Source organism: Tenebrio molitor, chromosome 5 (assembly GCF_963966145.1).
Source record: "Tenebrio molitor chromosome 5, icTenMoli1.1, whole genome shotgun sequence".
Classification (NCBI taxonomy): Eukaryota; Metazoa; Arthropoda; class Insecta; order Coleoptera; family Tenebrionidae; genus Tenebrio; species Tenebrio molitor.
The window spans coordinates 2,975,175-2,998,394 of record NC_091050.1 but is presented as its reverse complement, the minus strand read 5'-3'; the positions used below and the strand labels follow the sequence as shown (position 1 = coordinate 2,998,394).

General features: G+C 32.8%; 2 protein-coding genes and 1 long non-coding RNA gene across 3 annotated transcripts in view; 1 reads left to right on the top strand and 2 right to left on the bottom strand.

Annotated features, from left to right (window-relative positions):
- TyrRS (Tyrosyl-tRNA synthetase) overlaps positions 1 to 23,220 on the top strand; it is a 199,795-nt gene that overhangs the window by 165,546 nt on the left and 11,029 nt on the right. The window lies entirely within an intron of this gene.
- LOC138132097 (uncharacterized protein PF3D7_1120600-like) lies at positions 153 to 22,321 on the bottom strand. The gene is made up of 5 exons (XM_069049469.1): positions 22,105 to 22,321; positions 13,625 to 16,150; positions 7,686 to 7,781; positions 2,386 to 7,630; positions 153 to 2,332 (listed from the first exon to the last, which is right to left on the bottom strand). The coding sequence occupies exons 2-5, from the start codon at positions 16,134 to 16,136 to the stop codon at positions 733 to 735; spliced, it is 9,453 nt and encodes a 3,150-aa protein (XP_068905570.1). The 5' UTR covers positions 16,137 to 16,150; positions 22,105 to 22,321; the 3' UTR covers positions 153 to 732.
- Positions 10,297 to 13,068, bottom strand: LOC138132134 (uncharacterized). The gene is made up of 2 exons (XR_011159993.1): positions 10,825 to 13,068; positions 10,297 to 10,717 (listed from the first exon to the last, which is right to left on the bottom strand). It is a non-coding gene; the product is annotated as an uncharacterized lncRNA (long non-coding RNA).

Genomic DNA, 23,220 nt, shown 5'->3' with positions numbered 1-23,220 from the left:
ATGAACACGCAGCCTTCTTGATTGAAAAAGAAATTTTCAATCAAAATGTTTACGTCACCACATTAAGTTTCAAAAACTTAAATGGTGCCCCTCTGAAGATAATACACACGTAATGAAGTAATGATCGATTACCACTGTGTTTTATAATCCAATAGGTATAACAAGCTTTTATTTACATATATTTATTCGTACACGTTTCAACCAAATTTCAAAAACATGTGAAGTGTGCGCCCAACAAAATAAAAAAGCAACACAATATAAAAACTTCTTGGACAAATTCAAAATTAGTCGATAAAGTCGGACTTTTTTATAACTCATTACTTAATTTATTGGTAAAATTGCAACTCTAATAACAAAACTTACTTTTACATGTAAAATATTCAAAATACAAAAAAAGACTTCTATTCATTTACGGCAGTGCAAAATATGTATATATTAATATTTCTGTACAAAACTAACAGAACTATTAGTTAGTACCGTTAGAAAATTAATTAATACAAGATGATCAGAGATTTAATTCACATATCTATTTACAAAGCTTCATTTAAATACGTGAAATTTTCCCAACTACAACGTTATGTACAAATTTGTTATAATTTTCTAAACCTTTGGATAATTTAGTCGAGTCTATATATATAATATGTATATGATTAAAATACAATTAATTTTATTTAATGCCTGCAGCAAATGCACTGTTATTGTTCATTTAACTACATTCACAAAATTATATTATCAACTAAATGTGCTCGTCCTTTTTTTCCCATGTTCCTTAACACTATCCGTCTCACACTTTTTACCCTTTGCTTGAGCTAACATTGTCACTAATTTTTTAGGGGAGTCGCCTACAATCCAACCATGTTGAACAGGCCTGTCTTCGTCGTCTTCTATTTCGTCTCTTATCGGCCGCACTTCGATCAAATCTCGCGATTCATCTTCGCTAGAACTTGACCAGTGGTAGAGAGGATTCGCGGCAGCTCTTTTGCGTCGATTCACAATGTACGTTGACGGTGACGCCCTGCTTCTTTTATGAGATTGTGCATCGACTACTTTATTATTATCTTCATGATTAACCCCTTCATCCGAACCTCCGTCAATTTCAGTGACTGTCGTGTCTGGCAGTAACTTATCAACTGCCTCCTCACTAACTGTGGAATTTGTTGGACTCGGTTTTGAAGTTGGAGGCTCTGGTAACGTTTCAAACGATGATTCATCCGAACTCCAATATTCAATCAAGACATTTTGTTTACCACTCGTACATTTCCTTTGACTTTTCCGACTGGCAACACCAATACACTCCCTCAATTCTTGTTCTAGATTTATGCAATTATCTTCGATCTTGTTATTCTTCTTCTTTGGGCGTTTCTTGGACGATTTTTGTAATTTAAATTCGTCATCGCTGGTATCTGAACATCCGTAACTTCTTTTTTTACTTTTAACTTTTGACTTTCTTTTTCCTAAACTATTTTTGTGTTCTAATTTATCACTTACAGGAGGACAACTTTTTGTGGCAGTTTGTTTGGATTCGTTGGACTTACTATTTACTAAATTATCAAATGCCAAATTCATTTCTTCTTCTGTCATTTTTGTCTTTTTTTCCGTAACAGGTTCGGGACAATTCAATACAAAATCTTCAACTAATTTAGCATTGTCTATGATTGGAATATTTCGTATGTCTTCATCAATAACTCTCGATTTCACAGCATTTTTGAATATTCGACCCATTATCATGCATTTTTTCTTAGTAATGTTTTGTTGTGTATTCGACTTTGTTGGAAGCAATTCGGAAACCGATGAAGTACTTGAAGAAAATGCATCAAAACTAATGGCGTCGGTGCAATCTTGACTGTCGTCGTCACTACCCTCTGGTTTTTCGTTTTTCTTACTCTTTTCGTGATTATTTCTAAAACTTCGAAAATCAGGTTTTGTAAAAACATCGGAATTATCTTGGGTCTCTTCGAAGTCATATATGTCATGGATTTTGGAGCTCAACGACCACTTGTTCTGTTTTGATTTCGTGGCATTTTTCTGTTTAGATGAAGACTTGCCATGCAACTCTGAATTACATCTGACATCTCTCAATTGTTTCACATTTTTTTCTTTTTCAAGTGTTAAACCGGTAAAATCAGAGCTATCTAAATTCGTTGCTTTAACAGAATGCCCACAAGTCAAAATTTTGTCAATATTCAACTCTTCAGTTGGAATCGACACCTTTAAACCTTCAAATATTTTCATGGCTCCCTTGGTCAGCATTTTTTTCCCATCCGCAGCAGGTGCAGTTTTGTAATTCCTAGTCTCATTTTGATTTGTAACTTCATCTAAATCAGCCCTGTTTCTAAAATACACATAAATTTAAATTATGATGAAAAAGGACACTTACTACTGTACCTCTTTTTTACATCTTCATTCGATGTACTTAATTCGTTTTTCAGAACTTCCGTTATTACATGATCAAACGATGAAACTACCGTACGCAGGTTTTTAACTTCTTTTTTACTACAAAATATGTCCTTTTTATTTTCACTATTAGAGAACACTTGTTCGAAAGTAAAATTCTTATCGTCCAAGCTGAAACTTTTTTTCCATGACTTCTTATTCGAAATTGTGTTAGAGCTGTTCATATCCCAGTGTGACGAAATCGCAGTATTGGAATCATCTTGCGAAAAACTATCTCCCAGAGGTGTTCTGATCCTCGAATTGTCCGAACAGGAATCGACGAAATCACGATTTTGTTTCGGTAACAAGCCATTGGTTTCCAACCAATCAGGTTCTTCGCATGGTTTAAGTTCGACGTTGTTTAAATCCTTACATACGTTGTTTGATTTTTTCGAGTAACTTGAGACTTCTGAACCACTCTTTAACAAGCTGCAACATTCCAGAAACAGTTCTTCGTCTCTGTTCAAAGCTTTCCTAGACTTCTGCTCATCGTAATTTCGGAGATTGCTGTCTTCTGAAATCTCCTCGTATTGTGACGGTTTCAAAAAGCTCTCTTCAATATTTGATCTGATGGCATTATTTTCTTGTCGACATTTATCGGAATAAGTGTCGATTAAATCTGACTGTTTCGCGGTATTAACATTTAAGCCGTTCTCAGAACATACATTTTCATTTACCGAATTGGTTGACGAAACTGAGAGTTCATCGATGTAACTTAGCCTTGACCGATTCTCAATAATATTCTCTAACAATGTTATTTGTTTTTGTAAAATTGTGCCCGCAGCAACATTTTCCGATTCAAAATAATCAACGGGCTTTACATGAGAAACTGTTTTTGCAGTTCCCAAACAATTGTCAGATTCGAAACTCTTGCGTTCAGCGAGACTCTTCAATCTTGGCATTTCAGGTTGCACTTCGTGATTGGCGTGCATGATGATTTCCGTAAAATTGTTTGATTCGTCGTTCTTTTTTAAAATCGGTTTGTTTAACACGTCACTTATTATATCTGCCAGTTTTAAATTTGCGTTATTTACACTGACAGTAAATGGAGAAGAAAATTGTTTGCATTCTTCTGTATCAACATCTTCCAATATACGCAGTACATCAGAATTCTTTCCAGAACTAGATGACATTCGCGTAACTTCGGTTTCTTCATTTCTATTTATCTCATCACAGTTCGATTTCAAGGCTGCTTCTTTAGCTTCCAATTCCGACAATTTAGAAATATGAGTTAGGGTGCGTTTATGTTTTGTTAAACTTTCCATTCGACAGAAAGATTTATCACAAATTTCACAATAAACAACCTTATTTTTATCATTTTCGTTATTTTTTATTGAATCAACTTGACTTGATTGCAGCGATGATGTATCGCAATTATTAACAGGTTCTGAATTAATTGTATTTTCAACATCACTCAAAGGTATTGAATTTCTTTCTTCGTTCAAAGTTACTTCACCGTTTGAAGTCGCATTATTTTTTATCTGTATATTTACTTCTTTATTTTTGTGCTTATGTTTTGATTTTTTTGATTTTTTTCTAGACAATCTTCTCTTGTTGTTTTGTTCCAATGACGCTATTTTAATTTTTGGATCTGACAAAAAGTTACTGTGACTTTCTTCCGGTTCTTTGTTGATACTATTTGGCAAACTTTCAACAAGACTGGGAATTGCTCGTTCTGACAAGTTTTCTTCAATAACAGCCATAGATTTTTCCAAAATATCTCCAAAAACGTCAAAATTATCGTCATTGAAATCATCAGAAATTTCCTCGAAATTGTTAAAAAAAGTGTGCGGTGGTTTTGATAAAACAATATTTTCACTCGGAGTCGACTTAAGTAGATCAAATAGTTCATCTCCTGTTAATTTTTTGTCGTTACTTCCATTCTTTGGTATCTTTTTTTGATGAAACAGTTTGCGACTTTTACGTTTGGCAAAAATATCTTTCGTGGTTTCTTTCAATATTTTCGATATGGTTTTATCACTGTCTATGTCGTCGAAAAGTGGATCCACCAGATCTATCTCGTTATACGAAGTTACTTTTCTCGAATTTCTTCTACTTCTTCTCAATTCTTTAACGCTTTCGGAATCAGTGTTTGGATTATTCTTAGAATCATTAACTGTTTGTTCATTGTTCACGTGGAATAAGTTACTTGTGCTACTGTCTTCGACAGATTCTTGTCCAGGGTCCTCTTGCGCCGACTTCAAATCACTATTTTCTTGAAAACTGTTGCTTTCATTTACTACCACTTCGTTAAATGAATTTACAACCAGCTTAGGTTTATTTAAAGAGTTCTTTAGTAGTTCGGTTTTTTGACAAACTAATTCTACATTATCTATCGCCGTATTTTTAAAGTTTTCCTGAAGAAATTCGTTTTCTGTTAATTCCAGAATCGCTTCATCAAGAATAGACTCCAGAGCTTTTGCTTTTGCATTTCTGACTGACTTTTTATTACTGTTCGCTCTTTGATATTCTTCACTTTCTTTTGCGTTTCGATTACCATTATATTCAGCCAATTTATTCTTGTTCATCGATTTTCTTTTAGCTTTATATTTTGGCAATGGCTCTTCCGCTATTGATCTCGAATTTTCTTTGTAGTCTGAAGAAATGTCTTCGACTACATTTGGTTCAATGTTATCGTTTACTTCTTCTTTGCCGACGATGTTTACATTTTTTGTAGAATTATCCAATTTAGGTGTGACCAGATTATCACATTGCTCTTCTAATACAAGCAAATCACTTCCCTGTTTCACAACATTATTAGCAGAGTTCATTTTACAAAGATGAACTACGCTCTCAATATCTGCATTTTGCAATATTGTTTCTGCAGGTGCAAGGACCAAATCATTTAACTTATTATCGTTTTGTTGTTTGAGCTGCCTCACATCTAAACTGATTTCCACTACACTCGAACTGTGACAATTTAAACTTTCGTTCTTAGAATGTAGATTATCATTGATTTCCATTAATACTGAAGGATCTTTTTCTCTACGTAATCCATTTTCATCATCAACGTTCAATTTCACAGAAGAGTTTTGTTCTTCAATAAGTACAGTTTCCTCTATAGTTATTTTTTCTTCAAACAACGCAACGCTTCTTGCAGTACAATCAAGGATTTCTTTTTCATTGTGGTTTTCTTCAATAAAAATATCGGAACATTTTATGTTACATTGATCAGGATCTACTTCCACACACGAAACTTGTTGATTCTTCGCTGCATCAGCAGAGACTTGAACTGTTGCAGCTTCTTCAACATTTAAATCCGTATTATGTTCAAGAACATTCTTCATGTTGCAAGGTGTGTTTCGACTAAACTGTTCTTCTTTCAAAAATGTTGCAAGAGGCACTTCATCTTCCGAGTCAGTATCGTCATTCGCTTTATCACTTCGGTTGCCGTTGTCAACTAACAATTCAATATCGGATACACATTCCAAAAACATACTTTCTGCGTTAGTTACGGATTTGGTAGTGTCTATTTCACAATTTTCAAGGATTTCTTCGTTCTTTAATTCGTAGCACTCGTCAGGTTGACTGAAGGCTATTGACGGAGCAAGTTCTTCCGCAATTAAATTGTCTTTAAGTTCATCTACCATTTCTTCACTGCGCAACAAAAAAGTATGTGGCTCGTTTGTTTCTTCATTAAGTTTATCACACTTAATTTGGTTTTCAGTTTCATTATCAGATCTATTACTTGTTTCCTGTGAGGATTTCGTTTCAACAATATCTTCGACTGCTTGCCTTGTAACATTCGCATATTTTCCAGGAGAGTGTTCCAAAGTTTCTAAACGTTCATTTTCTTTAATTTTGGAATGCAGTTCAAAGTGTTCGTTGGAAAATGGAACTTTTAATATATATTCTGGTCTCTCATTTTCTTCACTTGCTAAATTTTCTTGGCAATTTTTATTTGACATTTCATAAAAAATATTACTTTCTGGGGGTTTTTCAAAATTTTTGCCAAGTTTATTTGTTAACATTGCTATACAATCATTTAACCCCCTGGCGGGTTTTCGAAGTTTTCTCTTCGTTTTGTTTGGATAAGATGATTTGGGAACGACTGAGACAGCGTTATCGTTAGTTTCAACTGTTGCACTTTTCTCAACATCTGATGTGTCTCTCTGTAAATTTGTATCATTCTCAACTTCATCCGCTTCCACTTTTTCGAAATTTGTTGTGTTCTCTGACACTTTGATTAATTCCAGAGGATTTCGCTTGGTTTCTGGTTCAATTCGCTCAAAAAAACTGTTGATTTCGGTTTGAGTATAGTTGTCACTAGGCTTTGAAGGTTCATTCGCATACGATGTCAACGTATCAAATTCATCAATAACACTTCGAACGTTGTTTCTCAATTTACGTGTTTTTCCAGCAGTTAAATTTCTTTTGATTTTTGGTTTATCTGGTTTGTCGGAATTAACATTATTAAAATCAAATTTTCTCTTCCGTAAACTGAAGGTTTTGTTTACACCGCCGAACTGTCCGTTTTTAATTTTCTGAGAATTTGGTTTAACATTTTTTTTTAGTGGATTTTTTTGTGAAGACTCATCTACTTTGGTATTCTTGCGTTTTGCATTTAACTTAGTGACATGCACATTTTTAGCAGTGTCTACTTGATTAAAATTTTTTTTCTTCTTAACAGGAAAAAACCGCTTAATGTTCACCCTGTCGATTGTTGAACTAAATTCCAAACGTTTTTCGATCCTTGGAGAAGATCTTTTAGATTTGAATTCTTCTTTTGCTTGTTTTTCATCAACAATATGCACTGAAGTACTGCTACTGGTTTTTGTAACTTTTCTTATTGGAAATTTAGCGGGTTGTTCTTGACACTTTTCATTAACATCGATTTGATTTGTATGTACATTAACATTATCTATTTCTTTGCTACCTTTCTTCGTATTGTACTTTCTTCTCATAATTAAAGACGAATTTGTGTCTAAGATCCTACTAGTTAAAACTTTATTTAAACACCTCAAAGACCGTCTATGGTTATTATTTTGATTTTTGTTTGTTTTTTTATATTCAGATTTTGCGACTTTGTTTTGTTCCTTTGCTTTCCCGTGGATTAGTTTTCCACATTTAAATTTTGACGTCTTTGTTGTCTTCACTTGTTTCTTCCTTGGAGTATTAAAACCATCCTTCAGAGATATTATTTTACGCGTGGCTCTTTTTGCGGGTAAATTTGCCAACATCCGTTTAATGGTATCAGCTAAAAAAAAAAACAAATTGAAAAATCTACTAATGTGTAATTTGTAGGGCTTTACCATCACTAGGTTTCTGCCGAGGCACATCAAAATTTTTTTTGTACACTTTCTTCTCGGATGGTTCGGTTTTTTGTGTGTAGATTCTTTTAACAAGACCTGAAAACAAAAATGGAACATAAAAACAAGCCCACTTCAAGATGAAACTAAAATATAATGAACCGGGCATTTACGTAAGATTGATTCAAAAGAGGAGCTAGTGCATATTGTTTTTAGAGAAAACTTTTTCTATTGCGTTTATGAAACGCAGCAGAATCCATGAAAAAAGCGACATATTTGTTTTCCATTAAATTCCAGTTCGGTTACATAGAAATATGTAATGTAATAATACATGGTGTATCCGAATTCGACCGACAAACTTTCAGGGCAGATTCTATGATCAAAAATAAGCATAAAACTCTTAATACAATGTGGTCAAAAATGCTTAGTTTGCGAGATAATCGACTAAAAATTTCTACCAGCAACAAAAGGAATCGGGTTGAATTTTTGATAAAACCTACAAAAATAAAAAGGAGCTATGTACAGGGTGATTAAAGTTTTACCGCCCGCACGATTAACCATATTAAATCAATGCAAATGCAGTGCAATCAATTTTCCCGTATCACTTCATTCAGAGCATAAAATTTAAAAAATTGATTTTGACCAAAATTTAAAAAAAATTCCATGCATGCTCATAATTTACAATTAATTCAAAGAACATATTTATGAAATTCGCATCAAAAGAAAATGATTAGTTTTTGAATTATTCCAATTTTAATATTAACAACGAAAAATGATCAAGATTTACAACTGCTTAGCAGTGTCATAAATAAATACCTCATTGTTGGGAAACATCTGTTGAGAACTTTTCCAGTAATTCTTTAGTCCCTTTAAGGTACCATAAATAACCCATGTCAACCTCTATTGTGGAAGTGACCGCCCAATTTAATAATAAATCATAGCTAAATTTTGCACTTTAATATCGAATTCCATTTATTTCAAAAACCGGTGATGCTTTCATCATTTCAATGACATCAAATTTTTACTAAATGTTTGAAAAGACCCTCAGTGAAAAATTATGTACTATTCCGGACACGGAATCTTGGCCAACATTTCCTTGACATTTCTAAAAAAAAATGTAAACCAATCATTAGCGTCATTAGTAAATGACAATTATTAAAAATCACTTTGAAGTTTTTATTCTGACATCAAAAAAGCAAGGATATGGCATTATCGAGTCAAAAGTTGGGTTATATTCAATAAAGGCCAGTTCACACATATTTGTCAGTTAAATGTCAGTTATGGCCAAGATTCCGTGTCCGGAATAGTACATTAATCTAGCGGTTACTGAATTAAAACGAAATATTTACTCGTTTCATTAAAAAATTTGAAATTTTTACAGAATGTTCTACAGCGTTACACAATCATTCCTGAATTTTTTGAGAATTTTAAATCGATTAGAAGTGTGTTTTCGCTCGGGCGGTAAAACTTGAATCACCCTGTACCATTTACAAAAATTGTCAAAATTTCGCCCCTCTGTTCAATGCACAGATAACCCCATAAAATCCAAGGAATTCAGATCGTAATTGTTTTTACGTTTTCGTTGATTATCTCGCAAACTAAGCGTTTTTGACCCCATATGTATTAAGAATTTTATGCTTATTTTTGATCGTAGAATCTGCCCTGAAAGTTTGTCGGTTGAATTCGGATACACCCTGTATAATTTTTTTGTGAATATCTATAAATGTAAACGCACGTATTATATTAGGAACAACTTGTGGATAATTAAGACGGGGTTAGTCCTAATTTTTAATGTGATTATTAAATTATCAACAGTAAATGTAATTGGAGAAAGGCATTTAAATGGAAGTTGGACAATGACAATCTTTTCCAGTTATTGACTGGAAACCAAATTGAATTCAAAGACGAATGATTATATTATTTTGCAGAAAAAAAATTCAGATACAGGTAACCAATTTATTAGAACGAAACTTATACCTAGGGAGAAACTAAAATACGTATCTTGTGTATTCACGAGAATTAAAAAAAAAAATGCTTTACAACAATTACGTTTATAATATTTTGCCATAATTACAATCACACTAACCTGTAATTACACCCTTCAATATTTATAGCAATATGCTCACAAAATTTCTATTTTCTACGAATCTTAGGATTGACTAAACCTTTCCTATATACTACAAAAAATTGACATCCTGTCTGGTTAACCTACATTAGCGTATCCAATCAATTCCTTGATTTTAACTTTTGGGAATAATAAAACAAAATGTTTAAATATCCTAAAACTTGTTTCAAAACAAGTTTCTGTTGAGAAGCAACTGAACCACTGAACATACAGTAAGTGCCCAAAGCTTGGAATAATAGAAAGGAATGGAATGGAAAGATTTTCTGTCGCGTTAAGTTTCTAAAAAAGAACTCAGAAAGGTCGACTTTATTTTTGACGAATCATTTTTTTAGTATTATTCATTTTCCCGCTCTCTTCTTTTCCCTCCAACGACGTCATTGCCGTTTTTTTAAATGGCACCAGAGTTCACTTTTTACCAATTTGAAATGACATCATTATCTGGTAACTGAACACATGAGTAAAAGGACAGGTAAATAAACAAAACAGAGCCAAACTACGAAGTGTTTATTAAAAAAAAGTATTCAGTGTGTGATTTTCAACAAGATCTGAAGCAGATAAAATTTTGTCAATTAGTTTCGAAGCATATGAGTTGGGCTAGCCACTCAACCACACTAATCATTGGCCAAGAAACGCGAAAGCCCCCTATACTCCATTAGGACTGCAAGGGCATCAAGGGCATAGAGCATATATTTTGTTCGTTCTGTTCTGGAGCATAAAATAACAATAACAAACACATCGTCCTCTGAAAGAAAGAAGGCCAGACATGAAATCGTGACGGCATCTTAAAGGGGTAAAAAACGGACTGTATCCCATTTGTTACAGATTTGGATAAATTATCAAATTCGCATTCATGCCCATTACCATGTATGACAACAACAAATGTTGATGTTGCCCTAAGAAACTCCCACTTCTAAAAATAAGATAGGAAAAACAACGAACGAAATAAACTATAAAAACTCGGTCAACATTCAAAACAAAATAAATGGTGAAAAAAGAAACAATAATTTTCTCACTTACAATGCATGTACAAACCTGTCTCAACTACTGTTGGAACTTGTAAGTCCCTTTGGGCTTCGCATTTTTGCAATTTAATCCAAATAATAAGTCATTTTGAAGGTAAAAGACTGTTCAGTGAAAACAAACTTCTTTAATTGGCGAAAACATTGGAATACATGGCAAAATCTGACACGAAATGGAAATCGCGTCCTGCTCCAGTTACATGTCATAAGAAAGAGAACAAGGTAAATTATAAATTGGGCCTAGTATTTGTAATGCGCCTAGTAACATTAGAGATCTTTAAAATTTACGCTTTTTCTTGTTATCCGAAGATGTGAAATATATCATCATCTATAATAATAAGATTGAAGCGATTATGAGACATATATGATGATTATGCAAGAATGCACTCGACTGAGTTTTTTATTTTTACAAAATCTTTGTTTTCGGTAGGGACGAGTTTAGGTCTACTGCTTTTTTTTCGTTTTGGAAATATATATGTATTCGCAATTTTAAGCACATTTTTTTCATTAAGATAACTTCTGAAAAAACATTGATTGGAATCTTCTTTATGGAAAATATTTGTTTTAGTAACAATTCAAAACTAACTGTTCTAACATTACAAATTGATTTATTCAACTGAACAAAAGGCATTTATTGCAGATGTTGTTTTCTCAATGAGAGTACGATTAACGATGAGTGATCGTTAAAATGGTTTGTTACTTTGATAAATGTAACATTATTATTATTATGCATGACATGTATTCATAAAATATTTCAAAATACTTTTCACTAAATTTATATTTAGACAATAATCGGGTAAGTATCGTATAAGAAAGAGCTTTCTGGTAAATTTTGAAAATAATTTTGGGATATGGCAGTCATGTACGGTTCATACCGATATTTTACATTATGCTTGAATTTATATCCACGTGAAAGTTTCTGATAATACTGGAAAAGTCCAAATCACGCATTTATCATGTGAGTACAGCTGCATGAGCAAATAAAATATTGGGGGACGCGGAGGATTTCTGTTGGTGTTTTACGACCCCCAAAAACTATTGGTCCTCAAGGACTCAAAAAGGACAAATTCGACCATAGTAACGCATTGGAGCTATACTACAAGGAGCATCATGTGCATCAATTTTTTATGGATAAAGGTGGAATTTCAGATGCGAAACAATGGCAAGAACAACAATTTTCAACAGAGTTGGAAACCAGTCGTAGGAAATACTGAACCACTAAAATCGATATGACAAAAAAAAATCTGCCAAAACACTGATCGGAAGTGGTAGGTCAACGGTGGTATTTGATGTCGACTAATGACGCTCTAATGGCGGTGGAAAAAAGTTATCTACTACCACGCATCGAGTACACACCGAACATGTTAGTGTAATTATTATTATTATTAAATTATGCGGTGAATGTAAAAGTTCTACAGGGAAGTGGCATACTTCACCATAAATATCAGATATTAGATATCAAATTAAAAAAAAAACTAAATAACGTGAATATAAAGTACTGTATTTATGTGTATGTATCTTTAAACAGTCACTCAAAATGTACGAATTTAGTGCACTTGGCACAGTTGGCGACCTCGACTTCGTCTCGGTCTTCTGGGCTTAGCACAAAAAGACTCACTTCTACTCTTCATAGTATACTTATGTAATGTACTACATATTACGATCTGGATGTAACAATGTGATGGCAAACGGGAATTTATTCTATGGCAAAAAATTGGCGATAACGCCGCCATAATTAATATTAAAACTCAACAAGTAACAATTCATAAGCGCCGAAACTATTCAGTATGGCCATTGATTCCAAATATGTACATAATTTTAAAACGGTCAACGCTTAGGTTTGCTTATTCGGCTTACTTGAAAAAGAAAATCATATCATGGTTGAACTACATACTATAATAGCTCGTAATCCACAAAACATCAAAAATAGAATTTTGACGGTACATTGTCAGATAAGACCATTTTCTGATATCTTCAACCAATAATCCGTAACCGATAGTAATAATATACAGGGTGTTATGGAAGTCCACGTAATAAATTCAACCACCAATAGGACTTGTTAAAATAAACGTTTTTCTTGTTCATTATTTTTTCCGCAAATTCTTCAAAACAGAGTTAAAATTAAATATAATTTCAACCCTAAAATTCATACCCGCTCATGTGTTTACACATTCATTGATAACGAAGCACGAAAAATAAATAACTTGATTAAAATACCTTAATGAAAAACAGTAAACTGTTAGTATTAAGGTGCAAATCCACGATGAGATATTTTCATGCAATTTTGGTCTCATGATACAAAAATTTCACGAACAACTAAATTTCATTGTGGAAACACTCGTGAGAGACATGAAACACTGAAACATAGCATAGAGATATTGTCTCCTGCAAGTTGTTCGTGAAATGTTTGTATCATGAGACCAAAATTGCATGAAAATATCTCATCGTGGATTTGCACCTTTAGAACCGCGATCGTTCATTGTTCAAAAAACTGTGAAGTTTTTATCGCACAAAAACATTTCCACTCACTCTTTCGTTTCAATCGATGACCGAAATCGATCCGACCAAAAAAAGATCAATACGTAAAAAATGTTTATTTTAAAGAATTCTACTGGTGATTAAATTTATTACGTGGAATTCCATAACACCTGGTAAATTAAACTAAAAACTAAAATTTAGTGTACTGAATTTCATGTTAGCTGCTTAAAGTAGTAAACAAAAAAAACGAGATATTCACCGATTAACGACGATACGTTATAAGATTTTTTGTACAGTAGGTGTTAATTATAACAACTCACCTCTCCGTTTTCTTCTGGATTTGGCACCAAAAGGCCTATATTTACACTTTTTTCTAGCCAACATCCAGGTCCAATCTCCCCCACATTCCAAAATATGTCTATGTAACTCTCCTAAACTATTGCATTGTTTCCCACATTTAGTACACAGTCTTGAGTCACTTCTTTTCCACACTTTACACTGCACAACATTTTCTAAAACTCCAACTTTTCCTAATATAGGAATACTCAGATGTCTATAAAGTTCACTTTGATTCCCTACAAATTCGTAGTGTTGTACCCAAATATACTGATGGGAAGCACTTTTGTGTTCCAAGAATTGTTTTATGTTTTGCAGTTTGAGACCGCACGCTGCACAAACGTATATTCTTGATCTTGCCCACTCGCCCGTGAGCTCCACTTTTTCATTTTTCCCTCGCACTGTATTGCTTGGAAGTTCGAAATTTTCAGTCTCTTGTGATGAACATATTAAAGCAATTTTATCTGACCTGTCAATCTCTCCTTCAGTGGTTAAACCTGTATTCGGTTTTAAATTTAGGTAACTAGGTATTTCCGAAATGTTATTTTCACCAAAATGCGTTACATTTTTCGTGAAATTTGGAACCGAAGGACATGAATCTTTAGCCAATTCAAATACTTTGTTTAACATTTCGTTTAGTAATTCTCCGATTTCGGCAAAACTGTCATCGTCGTTTGGATGATTTTCACCATTCAACTTGTCTAAGGCTGCCTTTTTACTAACTTCTTCTCTGAGATCTTCAAAAGGTCCCCGTCGATCTAAAATTCGGTTCAGTTCTTCTCGTTTCATAATATTTTTGTATTCTTCGCCAGAAAAATAATCTAAAATTTCTTTAGGACTTTTCTTATCATCCAAAACTTTTTGTTGTCTGTTCTTGATGATATATTGTGTCCACATATCGAGTTTACTGAGGTCCCGATTTTCTTTATGTTCTAAGATACTAGCTTGATACTTCCGTCTAGTAAAATATTTGTAATGGACTTCATCTTTCTTCATCTGCGTTTTCTTTTTCGACGGTTTTGAACCATATTCAATCTGCGATTCGGGATCGTCACCGAACTGATTGGACAAAAGCAACGTAGTCGGTGCAATTGCATTTAGTGAAAGTTCACATCCGAAGTTTTCTGTATTTAAGCTTTGTATTTCTTGAGGAATGTTAGAATTTTTTTCGAAATTTGATATTCTGCTCTCGGATTCTTCATTTTTGAATAACTTTCCATCAATGTGATGAAGCAAATTTTCTTGTATGTTACATTTAATTCTATTAAAAAAAGCTTTGTCAAAAACATCGTCAAAAGTGAGAGAACTTATTTTTAAATTGTCGATAGAATGATCGGTGATCTTCTTTACTTGAAAGAAATGATCGAACTCTGGGTAAGGATTTACGAAATTTGAATTTGTTTTGGATGATCTTTCGTTTAACTTTGTACTGAATGGTTGCTCCTGTCTGTCATTTTTTTTCTTGTCATTAACTTCTTTTGTTCGTTTTTTCCTATAAGAATCATTTAGTTTTGCTTGCAGCCTTTTACTTCTCTTCAGTATCATCCTAGAACTTTTAACTGACAACTTCTTATTTCGTAGATTTTTTGCGTTCGCCGGTTTCTTTGGTTCTTCAACATTGGACCCAACTTTAACTGTGTCAGACACTTTATTTTCATTCTTCGTTCTTTGCTTTCTGCGTGTTACTTTTACTGGAATTTCTTCACGAGTCCGCGACTTTTCTAAATGCGATCCTGCATTAACTGAAGTCGCAACATTTTTAGAATTAGAAGTTTGTTGGTTTACCGTTGTCAAATTATGAATTACAACATTATGATCGGCCAGATGAGAAGAATTTAGAAATCTGTCCTCGCAAGGCAAACAACCAAAATATTTGTTAGAATGATTATCAATTAAATGTTTAAAAAGATCTTTCAAGGTATGTTCTGCAGATAAAAATTTATCACAATAAATACATGGTGTACTAGTAAGAAAGTTTTGCTGCTTTCTTAAACTAACACGTCGTAACTGTTTAGAAGAATGGCACCTTTCAACATGTTTTTGTCTTAAATTCACGTTGACAAATGTTCGATCACAATAAAGACACAAAACTTTTCGTGGAGTTTTTATCTTATGTCCGTCATGCTTCAGAGGTGTATATTTCGATAGTATTGTTTGCACTTTTTCTAAAGGAACACTACAAAATAAACTTTTCTTGGTTTCATCTACTTCCATATCATTTAATTTATCCGACAAGACAAACGAGTCATAACTGACAGCCTTGCGACCATCAAAGTCTGTCTGAGATGGTGTTGGTTCGACAGCCTGTGTCTCGCATAATTCGCTACTGTCCGCAGTATCCGGAAAGTCATTCTTTGACTGAGTTGCACTGCTTGCAGTAAGAGGACTCGACGACTGTGTTTTATCGTGTAAACTGTTTGCTTGAATGCAACTAGCTTTTGTGTTTCCATTTCTTTCAGATCCAAAGGAACTGCTGTTTACCATACTGAATTCCATGCACACTGCTCCAACTGCAAAAAGAAAAAAATATGTCACAACATATGGAAAAGTAAATAAAAACAAACTAAAAAAATATAAACCATTCGATTAATCTGGCACACAGGAATGCTAAATGCTAATAACTATACCCGGTGTTATGGAAGTCCACGTAATAAAAATTTAACCACCAACAGGACTCGTTACAGTGTTTTTCTTTTGCTTTTCTCCTTTTGTCAATTGTTTTTCACAATTTCTCAAGTGATTTTCCCATTTAATTTGCTAGTAAGGGATGATTTGTAGAACAAATTCCTTTTTTGTCAAATGTAATTCATTATTTGTCAGTTGACTTTCCCATTGTGACAATGAAAATCAATTAAATTAATAAGAAAAGCATTTTGTATAAAGTGTAAGTGATTTGAGAAAAGGGGAATTTCATTTGACATATCATTTTGACATTTAAAAAATTGGAAAGTCATTTGACAAATCGTGAAACACAACTGACAAAAGAAGAAAAGCAAAAGAAAAACACTGTAAAAGAAACATTTTTTTAATTTATCATTTTTTCCGCAAATTCTTCAAAACAGAGTTAGAATTAAATATAATTTGGAACCTAAAATTCATACCCGCGCATGTCTTTACATATCTATTGATAACGGAGCTCGAAAGCAAAATTACTCGATTAAAATCTTCGAATGAAAAACAATAAAAACTGTTAATACTAGAACAGCAATCGTTCTTGTTTTAAAAAAACTATAAAGTTTTTATCGCACAAAAACATTTTCACTCACTCTTTCGTTTCAATTGATGATTATCCCATGAGCGAAGTGTCAAATTAGGGGTTATAAAAATGTTAAAAAAAAATATTCGATCAAAAAAAGATCAATATTTATTTTAAAGAGTTCTATTGGTGATTAAATTTATTACGTGGACTTCCATAACACCCGACTGTGGATTTTGGTAATCGGAATGCGGAATGACTCAATAAGATATTAATTTTATTGAATCTACGTTAAATATGATAAAAGCCGTACAATAATTTTGGTAAATTTGTAACTACCAGCATTTGCAAAAATAACTATAGAGAGTAGGTGATCAGCGAAATAGATTATGGAAAATGGGAAAATCGTAAAGACCAGACTGGTTAATCAGAATAAAGATAGAGAATTTTTGAATAAGATTTGGATGAACTAAGGACAGAGCGCTGAGAGTCTTGAGTGTGACCATGCAAAAATAAAGATGGGAATAAAAACAAAGTGAATAAAGATCAGACTTGATACCGTGAAGAAAAACAGGCCGAAAACTTGCTGAAAGATACCCATGTCGTTGAAAAATGCATTTTTTCAATAAGCACCACATACGTAATCAAGTCAAAATAAACCCAGTCAAATGACTTTGATTTTGAGTCATAACACATTTACAACAGGCGATGAAACCAGCACACGTGCAACTTGGCTTGTAGGCAAGTTCATATGTTTAGTTAAAAAACTGAAGGCACGTTCACCCGGGGAGGCATACGTAGCTGACTTTTAGAGCACGTGCGAGGACCAACCTGAACGTTGTTACTGACTCTTGCTTGTATTTTTGCACAGCATCATACCGCTATGAATTAGCCTAAAATTTGAAATATCGATGTTCCATTCTAAATACTTTGTAAGGATGTTTCCTTGCTGTGATGCATGTGCTGGTTTTTTTCGGGCACTCGTCAGACGGCAGCGGTTATATCTAAATATTGATAAAAACACCAAATTTACACTTTACCCTCGCTTATACATGTAAACTGTTAAACAAATAAAGAATTGTGACAAATGTGTGGGTACACTGCAGCGTTTAAGCGACACATTTTTTTTACAATTTACACTCATCTTGATGTTAACAATTTTTGATTCGAAGGAGAAGAAAATATATTAAAAAACAGAAACAACAATTGGCTTTATCATATTAAATTATAGTATTTTATTCTGGGCGCTTTCTACGTGAAACATTAAATTTGTTCACGTAATAAATTTAATCACCAATAGAACTTTTAAAAATAAACATTTTTTACATATTGATCTTTTTTTTAATGGAATATTTTTTTTAGATTTTTCTAACCCCTAATTTGACACTTCGCTTAAAACGAAAGAGTGAGTGAAGATGTTTTTGTGCGATAAAAACTTTACAGTTTTTTGACGAAAGAACGGTCGCTGTTCCAATACCAACAGTTTTTACTGTTTTTCATTCTAGTATTTTAATAGAGTAACTCTTTTTTCATGCTTCGTTATCAATGGATGTGTAAACACATGAGCGGTTATGAATTTTAGGGTTCAAATGATATTTAATTTTAACTCTGTTTGGAAGAAGTTGCGGAAAAAATGATAAATAAAAAATGCTTATTTTAACTAGTCCTATTGGTACGTGGACGTGGCAATAAAAAGTGAAGTTTTTTTTAGTAATCCCAGCATGACTTTCAAATGTATTCGTTATAGGGATGTAATTTACTATAATCGGATATACTTAACCATATGGAATATTATATTATGTATTGATATACGTAGATTTATTTTAAATAATGACAAAAGTAGTAACTTCAAACCAATTTTCTCTTTGGGAGTTTTTCTGAAATCGGAATTTTTCAATCATAATTCCCTCCACTGTGATTTTGACAAAGCCTTTCATTTAAGTCCTTCGCTCAATAAAATTTTAAAAATAAAAACATTTATACATTTATAATGCGAAACGTTTGTTACGTAGCGAATTTTTATTAAAGGGGATGAATTCACAATAACAGTGATTAATTTAACAGTTTAGATACTAAGCAATCTGATTTTTTAAGAACATCAAGTCTCATCATTTAGTGCAATATTGAAATTCCCATTTAACACTTTGATAGCAACCACTTTTATTTCGAACAAATAGAGTAACCATTGAAGGTTACCACGTGTTCACAATATACGATAAAATCAAAATACAAGCCATTATTTACTTAGCAATAAGTCGCATTTGTGCACCCACTTTCATCCTAGGTATTCACAAAATTCAAATAAACTGTTTCATGAACCTTATCACAAAAAAATTAGAGAGATTTAAATCTCCAACTGCACTGGCCATAATGTCGCAATTCAATTCTAAATATATATATATATACCAACCCAGAACCCACTTGTCAAAAACATTATTCTTCAATCACGCACGCGCTTGCCTGCTTATGGCATCTTTTCTTCTCAGCAATAAAACCTTAAGGCTGCAGGGAATACTGAATTGTTGCCTTGAATGTAATCCCCGAAGAAACTTTTTTCGATTATAAAAATTTGTAAATATGTATGATTATTCCAAAATTTGAGCGCAGTATCACCCAGCGTACCATCACACCCAAGAGGACTATTCCAATATGTAACGTTTGTTACTGGGAGAATTTTCGTAGTAAATATCAGACTTCAGTAATTCCACGCCACGTAAACAACGAGCTGATATAAAATGTGGCAACTGCATTGAAAAACATGACAAAAAAATCACTTTCGTTCTAACAAGTGATAAGCGTTTCTATTTTTATTTCATTCTACTCTGCACTTTTGTGTAGCACACACTATTTTTGACGTTGAATTCTTTTCAGTGGGCTTTATGTATTTTATGCTGCTTCACATGATCTTTGACTCCAAATTAAAGCATGTATCTCGATAACAGCCTAATTATATTGTTTTATAGGCACAGCATAAAGTAGTTATTATGCTTTTCTTTCCTATAATTCAATCAACTCATAAAGATTTGAGAAAAAGTTTTAGGACTTTTGATTATCACAATAACAAATGCTTGGGATGTTAACGCGGAACCTTAATGTCCATTCCAATGAAGTATACATTAAAAAATGTAGAGACAATATTTCCGCACTTTCATATGTACTGATGGCGAGTATGAAAGAACGTAAAAAGTGTTCATAAAAGGTATCGATAATTAGAACTTCCAATCTATATTTTTATATTTTAGTACCAAATTTGTTTACTACTATTAATTTATAATCATTGCTGCAGTAGGGGGCATGTTTTTAAACTGCTTTTAAACTATACTGTCGAAAAATACACGAAATGTCCCAGTCCATGACTTTCTGAAACTACAAAAAAACTCACTTTCCATTCGCAAACATCGCTGTTCATTCTCTTTTATTTGTTTTGCTGTTTGTGAGAACAAATAAAAATTAATTTAATCTCCCAGACCAGTGCCTATACTTTTAATTATGTTTACGTAAAATCAATAACAAAACAAAAAACTCAACAACGATGGCAACTACTACATATTTTTAAATAATTATCAATGGAAAAAACTATTATAAGAAATACCTTTTATATAATAATCTGACTATCTGAAAACACTGAAGTGGTTTCAACGTTTAAATAGCTGTAAAGAATACAATCAGCAAACACTATCGTGTCACTTTCTTTTATTTTAGTCCTCTCGTTTTTATCATAATTTCTAGTAATCTAAATTGAACTGTTCTATACCTAAAGATCTTTTCTTATCATCAACAGCAATTAAATTAAAATGTAGTGTGAGAAAGCCAAAAAAAACTCTAATTAGATTCAATTTTCGGAACTCTGAAAGATCTGTTAGTTAACCTTATCATTTATAATGCCTTAACACTTGTGGAAATATCGAAATAACCACACCCTGGAAATTATTTTACCGCTGTAAACATCAGTGCTGTCAATCTTTGCAAAATAAGACAAAATGTCTAATACCACCCATATTCAAAATTAGAGTAGATACGTTAATACCTCAAAGTTACTGTCGATTGCAAATCAATCAAAACAGGTTTTCTGATAAATACAATTTAGAATTCCATGAAGTTTTTTTAATCTAATTTGAAACTTCCATTTTCATTAACCTGAATTTATTTTAGTCATGAAAATATGACTTTAGGCACTCGGTATAAATGTACAAGAAATATTTTTGAGTGACCTTCATAATACGCAAAAAAAAACTAGAACAATAAACATGATTTTTCAACACTGTTGGAACACAAATAGCACATGTGACAGTGCGATACCACCGCAAAGATCCAATTTTCGGTGTCAGTTGGAAGATACTTCTTGGAATAAAAAAAAAATACATTCCGTTTAATTTTTTTAATTTCCAATCAAAACTCCAAAAAAATACATTTCATAACAAGTATAATAGTTTCGTATTTGAAATCAGTAAAATAAACAATCCTTCAGTTAACTAAACATAGATATGACTATGTCAAGTTCAAGGAACAACTTAGAAATAAAAAACATAATACATAATTATAAAAATTTCACAAAAAAAAAACAGACTTGAGACTTTTACGGTAAATGTTATACCTAATTGTTTGTATTAATCATTAATCACTCCTGCATTTCTTTTTTGAATACATTGAAATATTTCTGTTTAAAACATTATGTTTATAGAAAACAGTGAATTAGGTACATTTTAATTTCAAACACGTCCCAAAGACTCGTACATTTTGTGGATTCATTAGAAAACATCTTAGAAACCTTGTTTCCATCGTTTTCAGGTCAATTTTTTCTATTATATTTTCATCTTACACTTCCTCTTGCTTAACTTTTGGCCCATTATCTGTCATTACACAAAAAATATTCGACCAAACTACGTCCTCTCCTAAGGTTTGCTATTCCTTGCTACGCCATGCAACAAACAAAACGTTCAAGTTTGCAGTTGCTTTACGGCCAAGGAATGTACACTTGAGTCAAAGAAAATTGTTTATTTCTAATAAAAAAGACCGCATCCACTTTAATTAAATCAACAGTGTGAATAATCGTCGATCAGAATATGAAATTAGAAAAAAAGGAAAGATAAATAAACATAAATTGCAGTTGAAAATTTCATTACACATCTACATCTCTCGTTATGTTCACTTGATGTTAACATTTCAAATCGTACCTACGAGGGCTGTCTGTTTGTATCTATAAAACTGAGAACACCGACACCCTTCTGCCAAGGACATGAAGCGAAAACTGTCATCTAAACCACTTACTTAAAATGAGGTTATTCCCTACTCCATGGAAGTAGCACTTTGGTATGGCCCTGCAGCCACTCACCCCATACAGTTTGGCCTTTCATTTTTTGTTTTAAGAAAGCATTTTAGGTTAAAATCAACAAACAATACACTTTGTATTAATTTAGCACAAGGCAGGGCATCATCACCAAAGTTCACGTACGCGCAGTGTTAACTATTAAGATCGTGCTCGGACGAAAGCACACGACACTGTGGGCATGCGCTTTATTTAAATTTCCGAAAATACGACTGTCAGTTGTTCGTTCTGGCGAGCTGTTCCAGCTGATCATTTTAAATTATGAATGGCTTGGACACGTCATCGGCCACCAGTACAGTAGAAATTAAAATTTTAATTTTTTCATTCAATCAATCAATTCATTATTCGAAGGGAGAAACACCATAAAATAATAAGCGACAGTTAGCTCCATTTATAAGCACCACGAACGAAGCACATCGTGGAGTCACATCGCAATCAAAAATTATGACCGTCCACACTAAACATTTTTTTTCGCCAGAATGTAAAAACTTATACGATTTATTTATTTGCACTGGACATTTTGATACTAATTTGCTGATAAATAATATAGGTCAACATTACAAAAACTCACATTTTTCTTTAAAATTACAGGGGATAATAATAGGTACGCAAGCGTTCTGTAATAAAACATTACAAAATCCATTCGTATAGGCATGAAATTATGTATTTTGCTATGACATTTACAATTATAATTAAGTAAATAAGATTTTTATTTAATTGTAAATGTAAATTATTTGCATCGGAGAAAAGAAAGGGAGTAAATATATAAATGGTGTTTTTTTAAATTTGGCGTCGAAGTAGGCGTTGGAGAGTGGATTGAGATCGCACCACTCGTGTAAAAGCGTAGATTTAAACAGCTGATCTGTAACGTGTATAGTGCGTTCACAATCGACACTTCAACGCCTACTTCGACGCCAAATTTTAAAAAACACCCGTTATATATTTTTATATTATACAGGTGCCCTAAAATTCGCGGAAGAACTCATTTTAAGTAATAAAATAATGAGAAAAAAAATTCTATACCTATCTTTTGGATTTGAAGAAATGGGGACTCTTCG